General features: G+C 40.1%; 1 protein-coding gene across 1 annotated transcript in view; it reads left to right on the top strand.

The window, feature by feature from the left end:
• fig4a (FIG4 phosphoinositide 5-phosphatase a) overlaps nucleotides 1–18,764 on the top strand; it is a 64,290-nt gene that overhangs the window by 25,760 nt on the left and 19,766 nt on the right. The window contains exons 12-20 of the mRNA XM_038726760.1: nucleotides 1,955–2,088; nucleotides 2,958–3,074; nucleotides 7,668–7,713; nucleotides 8,148–8,296; nucleotides 8,533–8,699; nucleotides 13,726–13,864; nucleotides 15,852–15,910; nucleotides 16,626–16,773; nucleotides 16,999–17,082. Of these exons, the coding sequence (XP_038582688.1) occupies nucleotides 1,955–2,088; nucleotides 2,958–3,074; nucleotides 7,668–7,713; nucleotides 8,148–8,296; nucleotides 8,533–8,699; nucleotides 13,726–13,864; nucleotides 15,852–15,910; nucleotides 16,626–16,773; nucleotides 16,999–17,082 (1,043 nt within the window). The remainder of the gene's footprint in view (nucleotides 1–1,954; nucleotides 2,089–2,957; nucleotides 3,075–7,667; nucleotides 7,714–8,147; nucleotides 8,297–8,532; nucleotides 8,700–13,725; nucleotides 13,865–15,851; nucleotides 15,911–16,625; nucleotides 16,774–16,998; nucleotides 17,083–18,764) is intronic.

An 18,764-nucleotide genomic window follows, 5' to 3' on the forward strand; every position in this document is an offset into this window, starting at 1 on the left:
AAAGATGAGAAAAAAGGATAAAAGCGAGCCATTAAACACAACAATACATTAAAGTTATTACAGTGCCCATTCCTGACCATTAAAATGTATAGCCCCCTCCTGTATGTGCATGTGTGACTGTTTGGATTCGCATTATAATTCATGATCTGTGACTGCAACTTTTGTACTACGTCTGATAATTACTGTGGCATTTGTATGCTGGTTTATACCTGCGGACAGTACATGTGTGCTTTTGCGAGTATAGGTGCATGTGTAGTGTATTTCTAGTCTATCATCTGTGCCTACAAATAGTGTGTGTGTGTGTCAATGTCAATTTTATTTCTATAGCACATTTAAAAACAACAACAGTTGACCAAAGTGCTGAACAGGGTCGATGTCAAATACATAAATAACAAGTATAAAAATTACTACAACCAAAGTGAAACAATACAACAACACTTTATAACATCAGAAAACAGGTTAACGAAGGTTAAATGCTACTGCAAATAGGTGCGTCTTAAGCAGCGATTTAAACGTTTGTAGGGTCTGTGCAGCTTTAATATGCATGGGGAGGTTGTTCCATAGGATGGGGGCACCCACTGCAAAGGCTCTGTCGCCCTTATTTTTAAGCTTTGAATTTGGGACATCCAGGAGTAGCTGATTTGTTGACCTCAGTGTTCTTACTGGAGAATGGTGGCATAAGAGATCAGCTAGATAAGGTGTGTGTGTGTGTGTGTGTGTGTGTGTGTGCGCGCCAGGCTGTATGACACATTCTGCTTGATTGGAAAGAGGACGTGCATCAGTAATTTGCCTGGTTGCGGTGTGGCTTTGGCACTGCTGGATATGTGGATGGAGATCTGAGCTGCTAAATGATGCATCCAAGCCCATGATCACCCAAGGTGATCAGTCAAAAAGGCACAATGAGTGGAAAAATCAGTTAATGGGCAGTGTAACTTCAGGTGACAGAGGCAGACTTGGAGTGTGTGCATGCATTTTTATTAGCAACAATATAAAAATATATAAATGTATACATATTTATATTTTTTATTTGTTTATTATGGTTTCCCCCTTTATCAATTAATTAAATAGCTGGACCTCGGAGGCAATAAAACCAACAGTCAAGCTTTTCAGAGTAATATTTCCATCTCCTCAGACAGTGTGGATCATTCTGGAAAATATACTTGTGGGAAGCAGCCCTAGGTTTCATAATAATAACATTTAAAAAATACTTTCTACATCCCATGATTGCTATCTGTCTTCTGTCTTCGCTTGTTTTATGTGTGCCCTTATTTTATAAAAACCTTATCCCAGTAATGCTTTACTCAAACACCAACAAGATTTAGACAGGCATGTGTGCTATACGAACATTTTTGACAAGACCGTCACACATCATCTTGTTGTCATTCCAAGTATGCTTGTAAAATTTGCCAAAGGAGAATAATTGCTTTAAATTAACAGATTAACTGAACAGTGTAAAATGTACTATTCAGCATTTTAAATGAAGTAAAGTATGGTGGTCACCTTAACCATCTATTAATATGTATGATTTGCACTAATTTCCACTTTAACTGTATTAACATTCCAAATGCAACAGCTATTTTAGCTCTTAATCCCACTCTTTGCTGCATAATATCCAATTTGCACAGATATCCTGCAGAGCTGACCTCTTATTATATATATCTATCTGCAGCATTTATTTTCTGTTCTGTGCTTTCCATTACATAGTATATGTCCAACTCTGCTTGGATCCTGTAAATTGTTCCTGTTTTGGAAGAAGACCTGAATGGATCTTTGTGAATACATAAAAGAGGACAAACATCTGTCACATGTCTGACATGGTGTCCTCACGTTTCCTTTTAAGCAACCGGGATCCTATTATAACTGTATATTAACACCTTTTTATATGAGCTCTTCTTCACTCCTTGGTGAGTCAGTCATACATGTGACATACGCATGTCTCTCTGTTGTGCTACAGAAACGAGAAAAAAGGAAACATGAGAAGATTCTGAGTGAAGAGCTCTACCCAGCTGTGATCAACCTGAATCAGTTTCTCCCCCCAGAAAACTGCATCGACTACATCGCCTGGGACATGGCCCGCTACACCAAGAGGTTGTGACAATAAATGTGCCTATTTAGTGAACTGAAATGTGCTTAAAACACAGCTTTGTGAGTGTTGTGCTTTTACCATCAAAATATCAAACTCACTCACACAGAAAATACCATTAGCAGCCAGTAGCAGGACTGAAATCTTAGTAAATGAAATGTAAAGGAAATTTGACTTTTTTTTTTTTCCTGAATTGAACATGATGCAACCTTTACAGAGCAACAGCAAATAAGATCATAGTTTTCTTATATCGTATTTGTTTAGAGATCATTAGAGTATAAAATGATGACTTATCATGGTTTCAGACCAAACATGTAAGCACGAATAGTTTGCGCAAGCTAATGTGGAGAATGAAGGGCAGCACAAAATGGCCAACTAGCATGCTTTGGACGGTAAGTGATTACAATGTTAATTTTCCAATTTGGTTTTCTCCTTTCTGATGTTTTGTGCCATGCCTTACAGAAGTCCCGTTAGGATCAAAGAGTAGAGTTATGTGATTTTGGGAACTCAAAGAGGCACAAAATGAACTTCTCCAAAATTTTTCAACATTCAATTTAACTGAACTTAAAAACTGAAAAACCTGGTAGAATATTAGAGCAGTGTGGGCAGACACCAACCAGAGCTCATTTGCTCTCTCCATTGGAAACAATGCTTGCTTTTTGTGCGAGTGCCCTTTTAGAATGACTATCCACAGAATGTGGCCTTGCTTGGCTTGTGTTAATGCCTTGGAATAAATTACAGTAAATAATCATATTACAAAAGTCAAAGGTATTGTAAATCATTATAACTCAGCTACAGTTACATAAACACAAAAAAAGTAGGTTGATTTATTGTGCAAATATTAATAAATTCTTCTCGTTTCTCTTTCTCATAGTAAGTTGTGCAACGTTCTGGACCGCCTGAGTATGATTGCAGAGAACGTAGTTAAACGAACAGGTTTCTTCATTAATCGTTCTGACTTCTACTGTCATACCATCAGGCCAGATGACAGGTGAGCCTTTCCTTTTAAAGACAGGTAGCTGATACACACTCTCTTGGACCAGATTTTAAGCTTTGTTCAGTTAAAGGTTGTCTGTAAACAATCACTCAGCTTATTGCATTTCACTTCCACATGAAAGCGATCCTAAACTAAAATGAAATTTATTCATTTTAAAATGAAAACTGCTCATGACTAACATCATTGGGCACTTGATAGCACCCTCACTTTTCACCAAGAAACCTGTTTAAATAAATAAGAGGTCACACCTTCCTCAAAATGGAGGACGGTTGCAGATTATGCACCAGAGAAAAAGTGCAAGAAGAAGGAACCATGTGCGAGACCACACCACCACCTTTCCCACATTTGCATTTCACACTGATTTTTTCTAAAAGAGGGTGTCTTATCCATTTTTCTATTCATACATATCACATCAGAATCATACATTTGTCGACACTGCTTTTGAATCCCTCAGGTTATGAATTCTTAATGGAAATTATGCCTGATGGCAGTTGTGTCGCATAGAGTTTTCTGCTAACGAGCTGAGTAGATTGCCGTCCATGTACTCAATGCATGGCTCTTCCATTGTCTGCGTGTTTTAATCTCTTGCACCTAACATTACCATTCTGTTACATAACCCAACGACCACACCACGGCCAGTATTTATTACCCTCTCTTTGCATTCCCCAACGCTAGCTAACATTCTTTTAATACACTCTCACTTCATGTGCTCTATATCACACACACACACACACACACACACACACACACACCCACCCCTCAAACCCTCAATGGCTTTTAAGCAGATGCACTTTAATAATTGTAGCACCTGTAGTCTTCATCACATGCATAAATTAGGTCATGAATAATGAAACTGATTATGGACATTGTCTTTTCCTTAATGTACTGTTCTCGTCTGTCCTCTGCAGCTAACTACATTAAGACACATGTTTTCACAAGTAATATCAAATACATACATACTTCATACTTTAACTACAGTTGCTCATTGGTCCCATTCTGGTCACTGAGTTCATACCACAATGAGATACGCTTTTCTTTAAAACCCACTCTTAAACAACAATTGTATTTTATTTAACAATTTAGAGGCAGTCTTTCCTCACAGACTTATTCTCACTTTGACTGTTGCTGTTTCTTGTAGAACACTTTAAAAAGGAAGTGATGAATGAGAGTAGTTGTATTGAGTTGGAGAAAGGAAAAACTAGTAAAGACAGAACCCAGAGCCAGAACTGGACCATGCTTAGTATCAGACTGTTTATGGACTATGGAAAATCTGAAACCTATGTGATTAAAGGATTAGTTCAACATTTTGGAAAATATTAGTGTTTGGTGATTTTAAATGAAATGATAGTCCACTCTTCTATCTGTATATTAAATTTAAGGCTGTAGCCTGCTGCTAGTTAGCTTATCTTAGCATAAAGCAGCACACCTTGGGTATTATAAATTTTTTGGACCGTTTCCAGTCTTTAAACTAAGCTAAGCTAACCGGCTGCCAGCTGTAGATGTGAGTGAGTGGGATCAATCTTCTCATCTAACTTTCAGCAAGAAAGTCAATAATATCTTTACATACTCCATCGTCAACCACTTATCCTGCATGCAGGGTCACGGGGATCTATTTATTTATATTTATTATATTTATACCTTAGATCATTTTGGTTAATGTCAACAGTGTACTGAATTTCGACATCAAATATATATATATATATATATATATTTCTATTTCGAGTCCAGCTGTGTGGCATCTGTGAGACGGGCTTCATCTTGCCGGGGGTCCTCCATCCTCGATGCAAGGCGTGCCTCGGTACGGAGCAAGCTGGCCAAGCGCTCTCCCCTGCCCGTACTGCGCACTCCTCTCCCCTGAGTAGTGGCAACGCCGGGCGGATAATTTTGCTGTTCAAGATGAGGAGGTGTGGCAGCCCACACCCTCTCTGGACGAAGCCATAGGAATGCTGATGCCGGATGAGCAGGAGTCAGATGACTCCTACTCCTCCAAGTGGTCTGTGTTCCAATGCTGGTGTTTGAACCAGGGGTTGGAACCGGTAGCCTGTCTGCTACCGGAGGTGCTCTCGTTCCTCCAGCTGCTCATGGACAGGGGTTTGGCGTTCAGTACGGTTAAAACCTACGCCGCCACCATCTCATCCTGCCACGAGGGTTTTGGTGACAGGATTGTGTTCGCTCACCCCCTGGTGAAGCGTTTCCTGAAAGGGGTGCGGAGGACGGTGAGATGGCCTGTTGCTCCACAGTGGGATTTGGCGCTGATCTTACGCACACTAGCCCAAGCCCCTTTTGAGCCTTTAGAGACGGCGGACTTGAGGTTTCTTTCGGCCAAGGTCGGCTTACTTGTGGCTCTGACATTGGCCAAGAGGGTCAGCGATCTGGCTGCCCTCTCTGTGGCTCCGTTGTGTCTCAGGATTCAGGGTGACTGCAGATCGGCTGTCCTGCGCGCCAATCCTGCATTCATGCCTAAAAGCATCAGTAGGTCCTTCCGGTCGCGGGTGATTACTCTCTCGGGCTTCTTTCCTCCCCCCCATGGGTCTGAGGATGACGCCACATCCCACCTCCTCTGCCCAGGTCATGCGCTGTCTTGTTACGTGGCGCGCACGGACGCCTGCCGCCGTTCGCAGCGCCTGTTTGTGCACTATAGGGAGCAGTCCAAGGGTGTTCCCCTGTCAGCGCAGCGCCTGTCTCACTGGCTGTGCAAGGCTATTTCACAGGCCTATGTGTCGACCGGTGAGTCACCCCTGGATGGCATCAGGGCGCTCTCCACGAGAGGCGTCTCCTCCTCTGTGACATTGCACAGTGGGATGACGGTGGATGACATCTGCACGGCGGCTTCCTGGTCTTCCCCATGCTCTTACGTGCGTTTCTACCTGCGGGATGTCTCCTGTTTCTCGCTGACTCACTCAGTACTGAGTGTTTCGGCTGAGTGATTTTCCCTTGTGAGTGTGCGGTGCGCCCTCTCCCTCAGAACGGGGGGGGGCGCTGCTCGTGCTGGCCCTGCTCTGTGCACAGCTGATGCAGTTGCTGTCGTGACCCCGCCTGCTTCTGTACAGAAGTTCCCCGACTATTACAGCTGCTGTACATCCAGTTCCCCGACTATTACACATATGTTGGTCCCCTGCCTCCCATGTCGCGCCATCGGTGCTTGTGCGCACGCCGACTCCAATGCTGGGGGCAGCGGGTGACTGGGTGGCTCATTTATGGCTCTGGGCAGGTGGGTTTTGTGCTTGGTGGTACCGTATGGGCCAGTGAGGCGTTTACTCATCCTGCTTCGCCTCTAACCCAATAGAGATAGCCTTATAGGGCGAAGCCTAAACAAAATAGAACGGGAGTTACGTACTGTAACTCCAGATTCTCCAGTATACTCCAGTGAGTATAAGCACAGCCCTCTAAGTTGAAGGCCTCACTGGACCTTGGTTCTCAGTGCTGAAGAAAAGGCATTTGGGAGCCGAAGGCTGGGTCTCATCGGTGTGTGGATGTAGGATAGCGATAGCCTTAGAGGGCTGCGCCCATACTCATAGAATCTGGAGTTACCGTACATAACTACCGTTATTTAGTCCACACCCTTTTGCATGGATTTTTATAAAACATTTATTTAACCAGGAAGTCCCTTGAGATTGAAATATCCTATTGTATAGTTACAGAAACACCAATACGATGCAGTATTGTAAACAGTGTTGGGCAAGTTACTCAGAAATTGTAATTAGTTACTTATTACTCCTGAATAAATTATAATAAATCTAAAAATATTACATTCCTTATTACTGGGTGATAAACGTAACTAGTTATGTTACTGACTGAAAAAACTGACTGAAAAAAATAAGCAAGTAAATCCCGACTTTTTAATTACTGTTTTTCTGCACATGCATTTATAACAATATTCAATGGTTTTACAAAATATAAAACGTTGCTTAACGCCACGCTCTCCTGATAAGTGCATGCATCACTGGCAGTATCAGCCGGAGTTTCGTTCTATAAGCTTCATGATGCTGTGCTGCTTTAGCAGATGCTTCAATACATTTAGATGTAGAATTGTTCATGGTTTACACAAGTTTCGCACAAGTTTACAACAGACAACAATGTTTGCATCTTGCATCTTAGACTGTGTCTCAATAATGCGAAAGCAGATGACCTGCCATGCATTCACGTCAAGGATGGTGCATTCAATAACGCAGCGTTACTTGGAACTGTAATTATTATTGTTTTGTAAATAGTAATCCCTTACAACACTAGTTACTGGGAAGAGTAATATTATTACAGTAATGCATTACTGCCCAAAACCAATTGTAAATAAGAACATTTATTCCTGATTTTCTTCTGTTTATATTCCAGATTGTCTGCTGAATATCTCTCTTTGTACTAGGAGTCCTAATGGGGCTCAATCTGTTCAGATGTCTGCACTGTATGTTTCTATCTAGTCTATTATGTTCAGCCTTGAAATGGTGGTTATAACAGTGATCAAACCTCTTGTAGTGGGAAAAGATTAGTAAATCTACCTGCAGTTGAGTAGAATTGACATGTGCACTTTAATGCTTTTGTCTGTTTCCAGAAATTATTTCTTTAAGTCTGATTAAATGTCTTTTTTTTCAGGTGGGGAGATTTAGGTGGACACATCACAGCCAGTGGACGGGTGCAGGTATGCCACAAACTGGTTTTGGTGTAACTTTCGTGTCATGATTCTGTTTTTCTGAAGGCACCAAATATTCTCCCCAAATTAGTGACTCCTTTTGCAGCTTTTGTACATAGGAAAATTAAAAAAAACACACAGCAGTGTAAAAAAAATGGCTACTCTTTATCAACTGAGTCATAGAAGGTAAAAATCTCACATATCAAATCATGTCATTAATGTCTAAGCCAAGGAAATCTCTTTTGTATATAATGTTTATTTAGAGGCTTAGCATTCATTGCTATAGCTGCAAAACTAGGCACATGCATTTAGCCGCATAATGACAGGCTTTATGAGTTTTAACGGCAACCTTGAGTGCATATACAGTGATCTTCAGGTGTTGTCATGTAATTGCCACCAATCACAGTGGTGTCAGGAAGTTTCACAAGGCTTTGTTGTTGTAGACTGGTGTGTTGCGGACTAACTGTGTGGACTGTCTTGATCGGACCAACACCGCCCAATTCATGGTGGGGAAGTGTGCGCTGGCGTATCAGCTTTATGCGCTGGGAATGATTGATAAGCCCAAACTCCAGTTTGATACTGACTGTGTGAGGTAAAGATCCTTACTTTATCATTTATTTTGCCACCACTCAATGGAAAGTTATGAAGAGTGTGCACGTGTACTGTATGTGTGTGTTTTTTCCCATGTCTGATTGTGTCCTTATCACCATATCACTGTTTCAATCCCACAAAACCCTAATTTACAACAGCCAAGATTAACATCACCAAGTTTTGCCTGCCCATTGCCTGTGTGTTAATGTGTGGTTTGTGTGTTTATGTGTGGACCAGGCTGTTTGAGGAGCTGTATGAGGACCATGGAGACACTCTGTCGTTGCAGTACGGCGGCTCCCAACTGGTCCACAGGGTCAAAACCTACCGCAAGATTGCTCCCTGGACACAACACTCCAAAGACATCATGCAGACCCTGTCACGCTACTACAGCAATGCTTTCTCAGGTGTGTAACACAGACACATGAAGGCGCGTTAACATTGTGAGACCCAGATCTCAATTGGCTTTTCATACACACATGCACAAGAATAATGAAGAGGGCACTCGTAAATTACATCCCTCCCTTAATTCAATAGTTTATGATAATGTAGGTTACCGACATCTCATTTTGATCATGTGTCACACTAACTTAACAATTTTATCCTGAAATCCATCCATATTGAAACCTAAACCTTCATGTTCACTGTTACCAAAGAAACAAAGATTCTTTGCATACACATAGATAACACACATTCAGACTGTGTATACATACATACATACAGTGAGGAAAATAAGTATTTGAACACCCTGCTATTTTGCAAGTTCTCCCACTTAGAAATCATGGAGGGGTCTGAAATTGTCATCGTAGGTGCATGTCCACTGTGAGAGACATAATCTAAAAAACAAAATCCAGAAATCACAATGTATGATTTTTTAACTATTTATTTGTATGACACAGCTGCAAATAAGTATTTGAACACCTGAGAAAATCAATGTTAATAATTGGTACAGTAGCCTTTTTTTGCAATTACAGAGGTCAAACGTTTCCTGTAGTTTTTCACCAGGTTTGCACACACTGCAGGAGGGATTTTGGCCCACTCCTCCACACAGATCTTCTCTAGATCAGTCAGGTTTGTGGCCTGTCGCTGAGAAACATGGAGTTTGAGCTCCCTCCAAAGATTCTCTTTTTGGTTTAGGTCTGGAGACTGGCTAGGCCACGCCAGAACCTTGATATGCTTCTTACAGAGCCACTCCTTGGTTATCCTGGCTGTGTGCTTCGGGTCATTGTCATGTTGGAAGACCCAGCCTCGACCCATCTTCAATGCTCTGACTGAGGGAAGGAGATTGTTCCCCAAAATCTTGCAATACATGGCCCCGGTCATCCTCTCCTTAATACAGTGCAGTCGCCCTGTCCCATGTGCAGAAAAACACCCCCAAAGCATGATGCTACCACCCCCATGCTTCACAGTAGGGATGGTGTTCTTGGGATGGTACTCATCATTCTTCTTCCTCCAAACACGGTTAGTGGAATTATGACCAAAAAGTTCTATTTTGGTCTCATCTGACCACATGACTTTCTCCCATGACTCCTCTGGATCATCCAAATGGTCATTGGCAAACTGAAGACGGGCCTTGACATGTGCTGGTTTAAGCAGGGGAACCTTCCGTGCCATGCATGATTTCAAACCATGACGTCTTAGTGTATTACCAACAGTAACCTTGGAAACGGTGGTCCCAGCTCTTTTCAGGTCATTGACCAGCTCCTCCCGTGTAGTTCTGATCATTGAGACCCCACAAGGTGAGATCTTGCATGGAGCCCCAGTCCGAGGGAGATTGACAGTCATGTTTAGCTTCTTCCATTTTCTAATGATTGCTCCAACAGTGGACCTTTTTTCACCAAGCTGCTTGGCAATTTCCCCGTAGCCCTTTCCAGCCTTGTGGAGGTGTACAATTGGACAGCTCTTTGGTCTCGGCCATGTTAGTAGTTGGATTCTTACTGATTGTATGGGGTGAACAGGTGTCTTTATGCAGCTAACGACCTCAAACAGGTGCATCTAATTTAGGATAATAAATGGAGTGGAGGTGGACATTTTGAAGGCAGACTAACAGGTCTTTGAGAGTCAGAATTCTAGCTGATAGACAGGTGTTCAAATACTTATTTGCAGCTGTATCATACAAATAAATAGTTAAAAAATCATACATTGTGATTTCTGGATTTTTTTTTTAGATTATGTCTCTCACAGTGGACATACACCTACGATGAGAATTTCAGACCTCTCCATGATTTCTAAGTGGGAGAACTTGCAAAATAGCAGGGTGTTCAAATACTTATTTTCCTCACTGTATATATGTATATGTGTATATATGTATGTGTGTATATATATGTACATGTGTATATGTGTATATATATATGTATGTGTGTATATATGTGTGTGTGTGTGTGTGTGTGTGTAATACAGAACTGACTCAGACTGCTAGCTTTGCTATGGTAAGCCTTTTACAGCGTATGTCATATTTAACCACATTCACAGATAAACCAAACCCAGCTCTGATTGGTGCTAAATTATCACGTTAGATTGGTTGCTCCGTCTCTAAAAATTCTAGTTGTGTGGAAAATGTGACCTAGCACATTACATGCAGTGCATTACACACCCTGAACACCGCATCAAACAAAATCATACTGTTTTACTACAATATGACCAGGTACCAATCTTTTTTTTATCCACCCTGTGATGTAAGATGAGAAAGTGTGGACATTCCAGCATCTACAGCTAAGCACACACTGTCACATCCAGCACAGCTCCCTGAGGACTTTAGGTGCCCGTATCCGCTGTGTTTGTAGCTTATTCTAGAGCATTTACAACATTTTTATAAAAACTCTTGAATTTACATTGAAGGCTATAAAAGTGGATATTTTGAGGACATTTGATTTCCAATATTGTTATCTGGTGTCAGTTTTTAAATTGCCTTAATTAATGTATTTCTTGCTCTTCCAGATTGCAACCCAGATCTAAAATTGCAAATCAGTGTTTGATAAAATGGCTTTGTTATGTCTGCAGCTCGTATTTCTAATAATTTTAAAACGACACCCTAGTTTGTAGTTAGATACAGTGTGTTTATTAAATTGTGCACAGGTGTACACAAGTGTTTGCATATCATATCATATAACTGAGGGTGCCATTTGTAGCCTCAGAAATGAAGAGGATGGTTGTGTACTGTGTATTAAGCCAGGTGTGACCTACTAAGTCAACCTCCTCTCTGTGTCTTTTCCTTTGGCTCTTGTCATTCACTTCATTTTGAAAAACTGGATCATTGGCTGTTTGCAGAGCAGAACCGGGAAAGTAGCAGATTGTTTATTCAGACTGAAATGTCAAGTGAGGCTCATATAATGCAGCACACACATGGAGAGACTATCATGCACACAAGTGCTCAATATTACATGAACTGCACACACAATAATGCCATGACCTATACCAGGACTTATAATCTGAAGTGATCAAGATGATGCCATGTTGCTAAGTTATTGCTAAGTTATACCTCTGCACTCTCTGCAAGGCAGCAAAGGATAAAAGGGGAAAAGAAAATCAAAAAATCCTAATTCAGTAGTCAGAGCACCAGCGAGAATTTGCTGTCAACCTGCCCTTTTAGCAGGGCATAACCATTTTCATACAGATCATTTACATGATTACATTTTCATGTCTTACTAGACTTACTAGCTATTCAAAACTCATCCGCCACTTCCCCTTAGTCACATTGATGTTACTAAATTGAAACTCTCTAAATCTGGCCTCGTATTGCACTGTTAATTGTAAGTCTGTAATTTTAGATTCTCTCCTAAATTGTATTTTTGATGGGTTAACTATAAGAAAGTAAATCACCCAAAAATAAAGATTTTCACAAACCTTAGTTTTTGGAAAAAAACTCCTGATCTGCAGTAAGGACAACAGAATCTATAAGTGTTACTAATACGAAAAAGGTAACTGAAGGCCTATCTTTATTGCGAGAAAGCAATACGTGGATAATCCACAGACCTTTCTTTGAAAACACTACTTTCTACCAGCAAACAAAGAATCTTGCACACTGCCTATCAGTTGTAGTCACATAATCACACTAATAAAGTGATGTGTGTGGGATTCTTTGTTTGCTTTATGAACAAGTATTTGATGGATTGCCATGAACTTTTGTATAGACAACCATGTTCCCCAGAATGAATCCTAATATGACTTTCGTGATCACCTGACTTTTCTTCCTACGCCTCCACAAGGTTGAAATTTGTTCTTATGAGTAAAATGTTTCAACACTTGGATAAATAAACCACTTCTGTAGCCATGTACATGCACTCAGTTAAAGACCTGCCCCCAGGACTGCTTCTCATGGGCTATCCTGGCAGAGTAATCATTACAGGCTTTTCAGTTTTCACACCATGTATGAAACAAATTTATAGTGTTTATTTTTTTTTACCCTTGATGAAATATCTTGGAGATATTTGGCAATGATGTATACTTTTACATCTCCACCAAGCACTTTGACAGCTACTATCTGATTCCTAAATACACTTTGAACGCGCAAACATACAGGACACACTGTCATATGCTTTGTAGCCTCTTGAGATGCAGCAAATGTGAATGAATGTTTTGATGAGACCGGGGAAAAGGGGGGGAAAAGTGAGCTGAAATTGAGCAGACCTGTTGACAGATTTTTTTAGTGTCTGCCTTTCATTCATTCATAATACATCTTATAAGAGTGAGGCTTTTTGTCAATGACTTCTGTTGCACGTGTATACTATATTCACTATCATGATGTATTGAATGAATCTCAGGCTGAAAATTACCAAGAGAAAAGGCTTGACAGCAGGCTTTGATTGAAGCCAGTTTAGTTTATAATTATCTAACGTGACTGTTGGAGCAGTATGCACAGGGCTTCACACGGGGGGTGGATTAATGGCACCAAACTGTGCAGCGTGCAAAACACGTGCCACATGCTGAACACATAAACACTCACAGAGATTATTTTTGCACGCTGCCATAGCCAATCATGTTGCAGTGTGGTGGTTCAGAGAGTTTTTACTGGTAAGGTCCCTGTTCATGTGAGGAGGACACATGGCTGAGTGAGTGCAGCTCTACCTTTATTTCATTAATTGGAACATTTACCATCTCTACTCTTTTCTTCTCATGATAGATGGCTGGTGAAGTGTGTCTGGGGGAGCCTTAACTTTCATGCTCATATTATGAAGAAGTGTGGTTTGATTTGTGGTAATTCAGTTAATTTGTGGTCAAGTTTTTTTTGCCATGGACTAGATCAGTGTGTATTCTCTCAGTAGGCAAACATCAGGACATCACAAGTGAAAGAAATGTGGAAAATCTAAATTTAATGTTACAAACAAATCCCTTGGTTTTCTTCTTCACCTCATTTTAGCCTTATAAATTCTCTATTGTATATTTACTATGTATTATGTCGTCACAGTTTTTTTTGGCATCATCTTGCTCCTCCAGATGCTGACAGACAGGATGCCATCAACCTGTTTCTCCAAGTCTACCAGCCATCAGAGTCCAAGCCGCACCTGTGGGAGCTGCCCACTGACTTCTACCTGCATCAGAGGAACACCATGGCCCTGCCCCAAGAACGACGCAGGTAAAAACACAAACTTGTGCTCATAAAAACTTAATGTGCATGCACAAATCGAAATACTTACACATAATGAGCTGAATATGCAAATGCAAATATTCAGTGAATATGTACAAGAAAAACTATATACATAAATGATTAGACATTAAAACACACATACACAATACACAATACCTCTCTCAATTGCCCTTAGGGATTTGTGTTTGTGTTGATTGAATAGCTCAGTGGGTAATCACTCACAAAAGATCAGCACCTGCACTGCTGTTTCTGAAAAGCCTTTTTTTTATTTATTTTTTTAAAGCCCAGTCTTTACAAGTCTCCCATGAGTGGTGAGGGTGTTCAGATAAGAATGTGGGTGGATTTGAATGTGATTGCTTTTGTGGTCAAGCCTCTTCTTTACTTAGACAAGTGTCACAGAGCTTTGGCCCCCAGGTATTAATTATGTGTATGGCACTCCTGGGGTTTTCTTCATGACTTACCACCGCTGCCCGATATGTTGTCCACATTACTGCACCCGCCGTATCTTAATAGGGTTTATACGTTGCCCCTGAGAGCTTAACACGTTGCAACTTAAGAAAATGCAAATGGACAAAACGTGGAAATGTGGAAAACATCTTTAATAACAATGCAGCATTAAAAAAAGCACTGCAAATAGAGAAAACACAACCAAATATAGAAACACTGCCACTCAACAGAAATTTTACAACACAACAAATTTTTGTCAGTAAAAAGTGACAAACATGCCCGTACACTCATGAGACATGCTACTCGTTGCCAAAGTTTGTGGTTACTGAAGTTGACAATCTGTCATTGGTGTTGGAAAAACGATGGAACATTTTGACTGCATGATTCAGATGTAATTGCAGATATTTGCTTTTAACCTAGCGTTAACCTTTTATTTCTGTAGTCTACAAATTCACATAATGGAACATAATATCTGAATCATGCAATCGGAATGTGAAAAACAACAGAAACTTGCATTTTATTGAATTAAACAGTTTTTTTTTTTTTTGTTGTTTCCGTACTTTCTGTATTTGACTCTTTTCTTACTTTGCGTGAGAAATTGATCACGCATTTGTTGTGTCTATTTGCATGTTTTCCTAGGATTGAAGTGAGTTGATCTTCCAGGGCTACTGTACAATACGATCAGATTATAAACCCTTACCCACATTCATGAATGTGAGATACCTGAAGTATTTTCCAAAACCAGGCAACTCTTATTATCCAGCCTTTTTATATAAATGGGTTACTGACAATAGGATTAACAAAAATATTGTTAATCCTTCTATTTTTGTTCTTTCTCTTAAAATATTAATATTTATGTATGTATTATGAAAGTAGATTCCATGTATAATACCAATGTACATGATTTTTGTGTCATATACAGTATGTAGTATATCATACTGTGTACATATTAGTTATATATAATAGTTTCTTTGTATAGCTGTTTTCTGTCCAAGCTGTTGTTTTCTTTGGTTTGTCGCTTGGTCTGTCCTACTCATGATTCAGTCTTTTGTATTTCATTCACAGTAGTTCGGTCATTTTTGTGCATGTGTACCGGAGCATAATAGCATGCAAGTTGCTTGCTCTCTGTTGTCTTCATGCTTACATAAAAGTAGACCCCGTTTTCTGCCACATGCCGCTAGTTTGTTGCCACAATGGTTGGTTAGGTCAGCCATTATTCCAAGAAATTGGCATGCTGGAAATGAATTCATTTCGGGGGGCACACACTGCGCTTCTGCTCTCAAACTCTAAGTAGCACATCACACACTAAATCATAATCAGTCCGTTCTCTCAAATTGGTCATATTAAATAAAAGGCTGATGTGTTCGAGAGTTGTAAAGTAGGTGGTTCAGGCAAGACAATTTTCATATGTAGGTCATGTGAAGTCCCAGGAGAGACAAAGTAGACTGCAGAATACACAGACATACATCAGTCAGTCAGTGGAAAGTTTTCCAGAAGGTTTTAACACATGTCTGTATCTTGTCTCCAGCTACACACTGTGGTGGTCAGAAGGAATCTTGTCCTATCTTCCGGTGGCCTATGATGAAGGTATCACTTCAATACATGATATGTGCAATAATAATCTGCAATATCTAGAAAGAAATAACAGACATAAGCATTTTGTGGAAATATCAAAATTGTTCAATCTCATTAAGCTTCGAGATAGAGATTAATGTTTAGCCATAGGAATTATCTTAGGTTTGTGTGCATTTACCATTGCCATAATTTTTAAATATAATAAATTTTAATTTACAAAGACACAACAAGTGTGTTGGTCCATCTCTCAATGCTTTCCGACTTCCTCAGCCTGCTTCCCCTTGGTCCCATTCCCATCTGAAGACAAAAAAAAAAAGACTAAGAGTCTGCAGCCATCTTAGTTTAGCTTGTAATCATGCTAACATTTAATTTGATTGACAATTAGCAAGAAACATTGTCATCTCTGGACCCTAGAAAAAGGGACACCAATATACTGAACTTATTTTTTAAAAGTAAAAAAAAAGGTGGACAACAGATGGACACTGTAGTTCTAAGCAAACATTACTCAAGCAGGCTGCAGATTTGGTATGCTAGCGAGCATTTATGGCAGCAGATGAACTGCTTTGCCATGTTCCTCATTGTTGTATTTATAATAGTAATACTTGTTAATGTATTGTTGGTTTTTGGTCGTTCCATGGGACGTTTTGACAAATATGACCAGACTTACACTTGAAGTATGTGGAGTAATATCTTGTAAACCTTTTTATGCGTTCCTGTGTGAATGCAGTCCCCTGTGAAGACACTATGAAGAAGGTCAAAGTGAAGAGAGTAAACCGCTTTGATGAAAGCACTGACATCTACACAGAATTCTTCAAACCATATGAACTCACCTCCTTTGATGACACATTCTGCATCGCCATGACCAACTCTGCAAGGTGAATACACGCCATTTGTTTGTTGAAGGTTGTATTCTACATGCAGAGGCATGTTTTTACAGCTCACTACAGTTATTGCTTAAACATTTGTGATATGTTTGTGTCGACATTGCCAAGTCATCCCAGATTTTGTTGGATAAAAAGACCTTTGATAAATAGCGCACTAGGGTTATGGTGCTGCATGATGTCAGTTAATGGGTTTCCTTCTGATTTGTGTTCATTAAGGGAATTTATGCCCAAGACAGTAGGAGTGGATCCAAGCCCATTCACAGTTCGCAAGCCAGAGGAAACCGGAAAATCAGTGCTGGGGTGAGTGCTACTTAGGCTATGTACATTTGTGATGTTTTTTTCTCCTTTATGTAATAAATCCCATGTCACTGTGCCCTCATACATACAACTTAATTTGACACTGTGTTCTCAGGTAACCAAAAACAAGGATACCATTTTTCTGTGTGTGTGTGTGTGTGTGTGTGTGTGCGCTGCCTCAGTGAGTTCCTTTAATGCTCATTCTTTATTTTTAATTTGGATCCCCATTAGATTACACAAAGTGGTTGCTAGTCTTCCCGGTGTCCACACAAAAACAATAACCATAAAAACAAACCAATTTAATTCACACAGTATCAATAAAACTAGAAAATATAAATAAGTGACATGTGATAAAATGGACAATAGTAGATTATAATCCAAACAAAATTGTCACAAATGAAGACCGACAAACAAAAATCACATTTATCTGTCTGATGTTGGTGGGAACAAGAAGGCAGAAGATCTATATAAAAACAAAAACAGTTTCCATCACACAAAACAGAATTTTCCTGATGTACATCAGACCACTGTAAATCTTTAACATAATTTATAAATGAGTCGACTCTGCATTAAATTATTAACACCATCCATGTTTGTAGAAATGTTTGTTGGTTGAGTCACAACCTGGCTAACCTTTCACATATTCTATCCACATACTTCACATCAGACCTGGGTGGCCAATAACAACAACCAACTATAATAAACTTACAGTATGGAAGGTGGATCTTTAGCCAAATGAGTTCAATGTCAGTACTCGTGTCTTTCCGTAGCACAACTGAAATGTGTTCTTGAACATAGAAAGCATGTCTGCCAATACATTTGTCCTCTTTTTATATAATATCCTTAGATAGCCAGTTCAGTGTCCAGGTGTGTTTCTGACACAAGAATATTGTCTGAGTAACACATGAACTTTTTTCATGAAGCTGCATATATTCCAGTCAGCTAATTCCAAACCCTTCCTTAGCAAACTTAATAACTAAGGCCCTGTTTACACCTGCCATTAACATGCATCTTGGGTGATCTGATCACAAGTGGACAGCTGTGGACAGTGTGTCAATTCACACCTTGCCTTAGAATGCGTCTCCACATGCATCTCCAGTGACCACTGCGCAGTGTGCAAATAAACACACGTTATTTCTGTTTGCAAAGACCAAATGCGCTAGCTGCACGGGGAACTGACCTAACTAGCTAACGGCAGTTAGCCGTGCTGCTATCTGTCAAGTTTTGAGGCAGCCAGAAGACATCAGACCGCCACAAGAATCCATTTTGCCTGTTTTTGAGGCGGCTTCTTGTTTTTTTGAGACTTTGTGTCTGGTTTTAGTCAGGTACAGTGAGGAAAATAAGTATTTGAACACCCTGCTATTTTGCAAGTTCTCCCACTTAGAAATCATGGAGGGGTCTGAAATTGTCATCGTAGGTGCATGTCCACTGTGAGAGACATAATCTAAAAAAGAAAATCCAGAAATCACAATGTATGATTTTTTAACTATTTATTTGTATGACACAGCTGCAAATAAGTATTTGAACACCTGTCTATCAGCTAGAATTCTGACTCTCAAAGACCTGTTAGTCTGCCTTCAAAATGTCCTCCACTCCATTTATTATCCTAAATTAGATGCACCTGTTTGAGGTCGTTAGCTGCATAAAGACACCTGTTCACCCCATACAATCAGTAAGAATCCAAC

Source organism: Micropterus salmoides, unplaced genomic scaffold (assembly GCF_014851395.1).
Source record: "Micropterus salmoides isolate LMB-PRFRI ecotype aquatic unplaced genomic scaffold, ASM1485139v1 Ms_hic_scaffold_18, whole genome shotgun sequence".
In the NCBI taxonomy this organism is placed as follows: domain Eukaryota; kingdom Metazoa; phylum Chordata; class Actinopteri; order Centrarchiformes; family Centrarchidae; genus Micropterus; species Micropterus salmoides.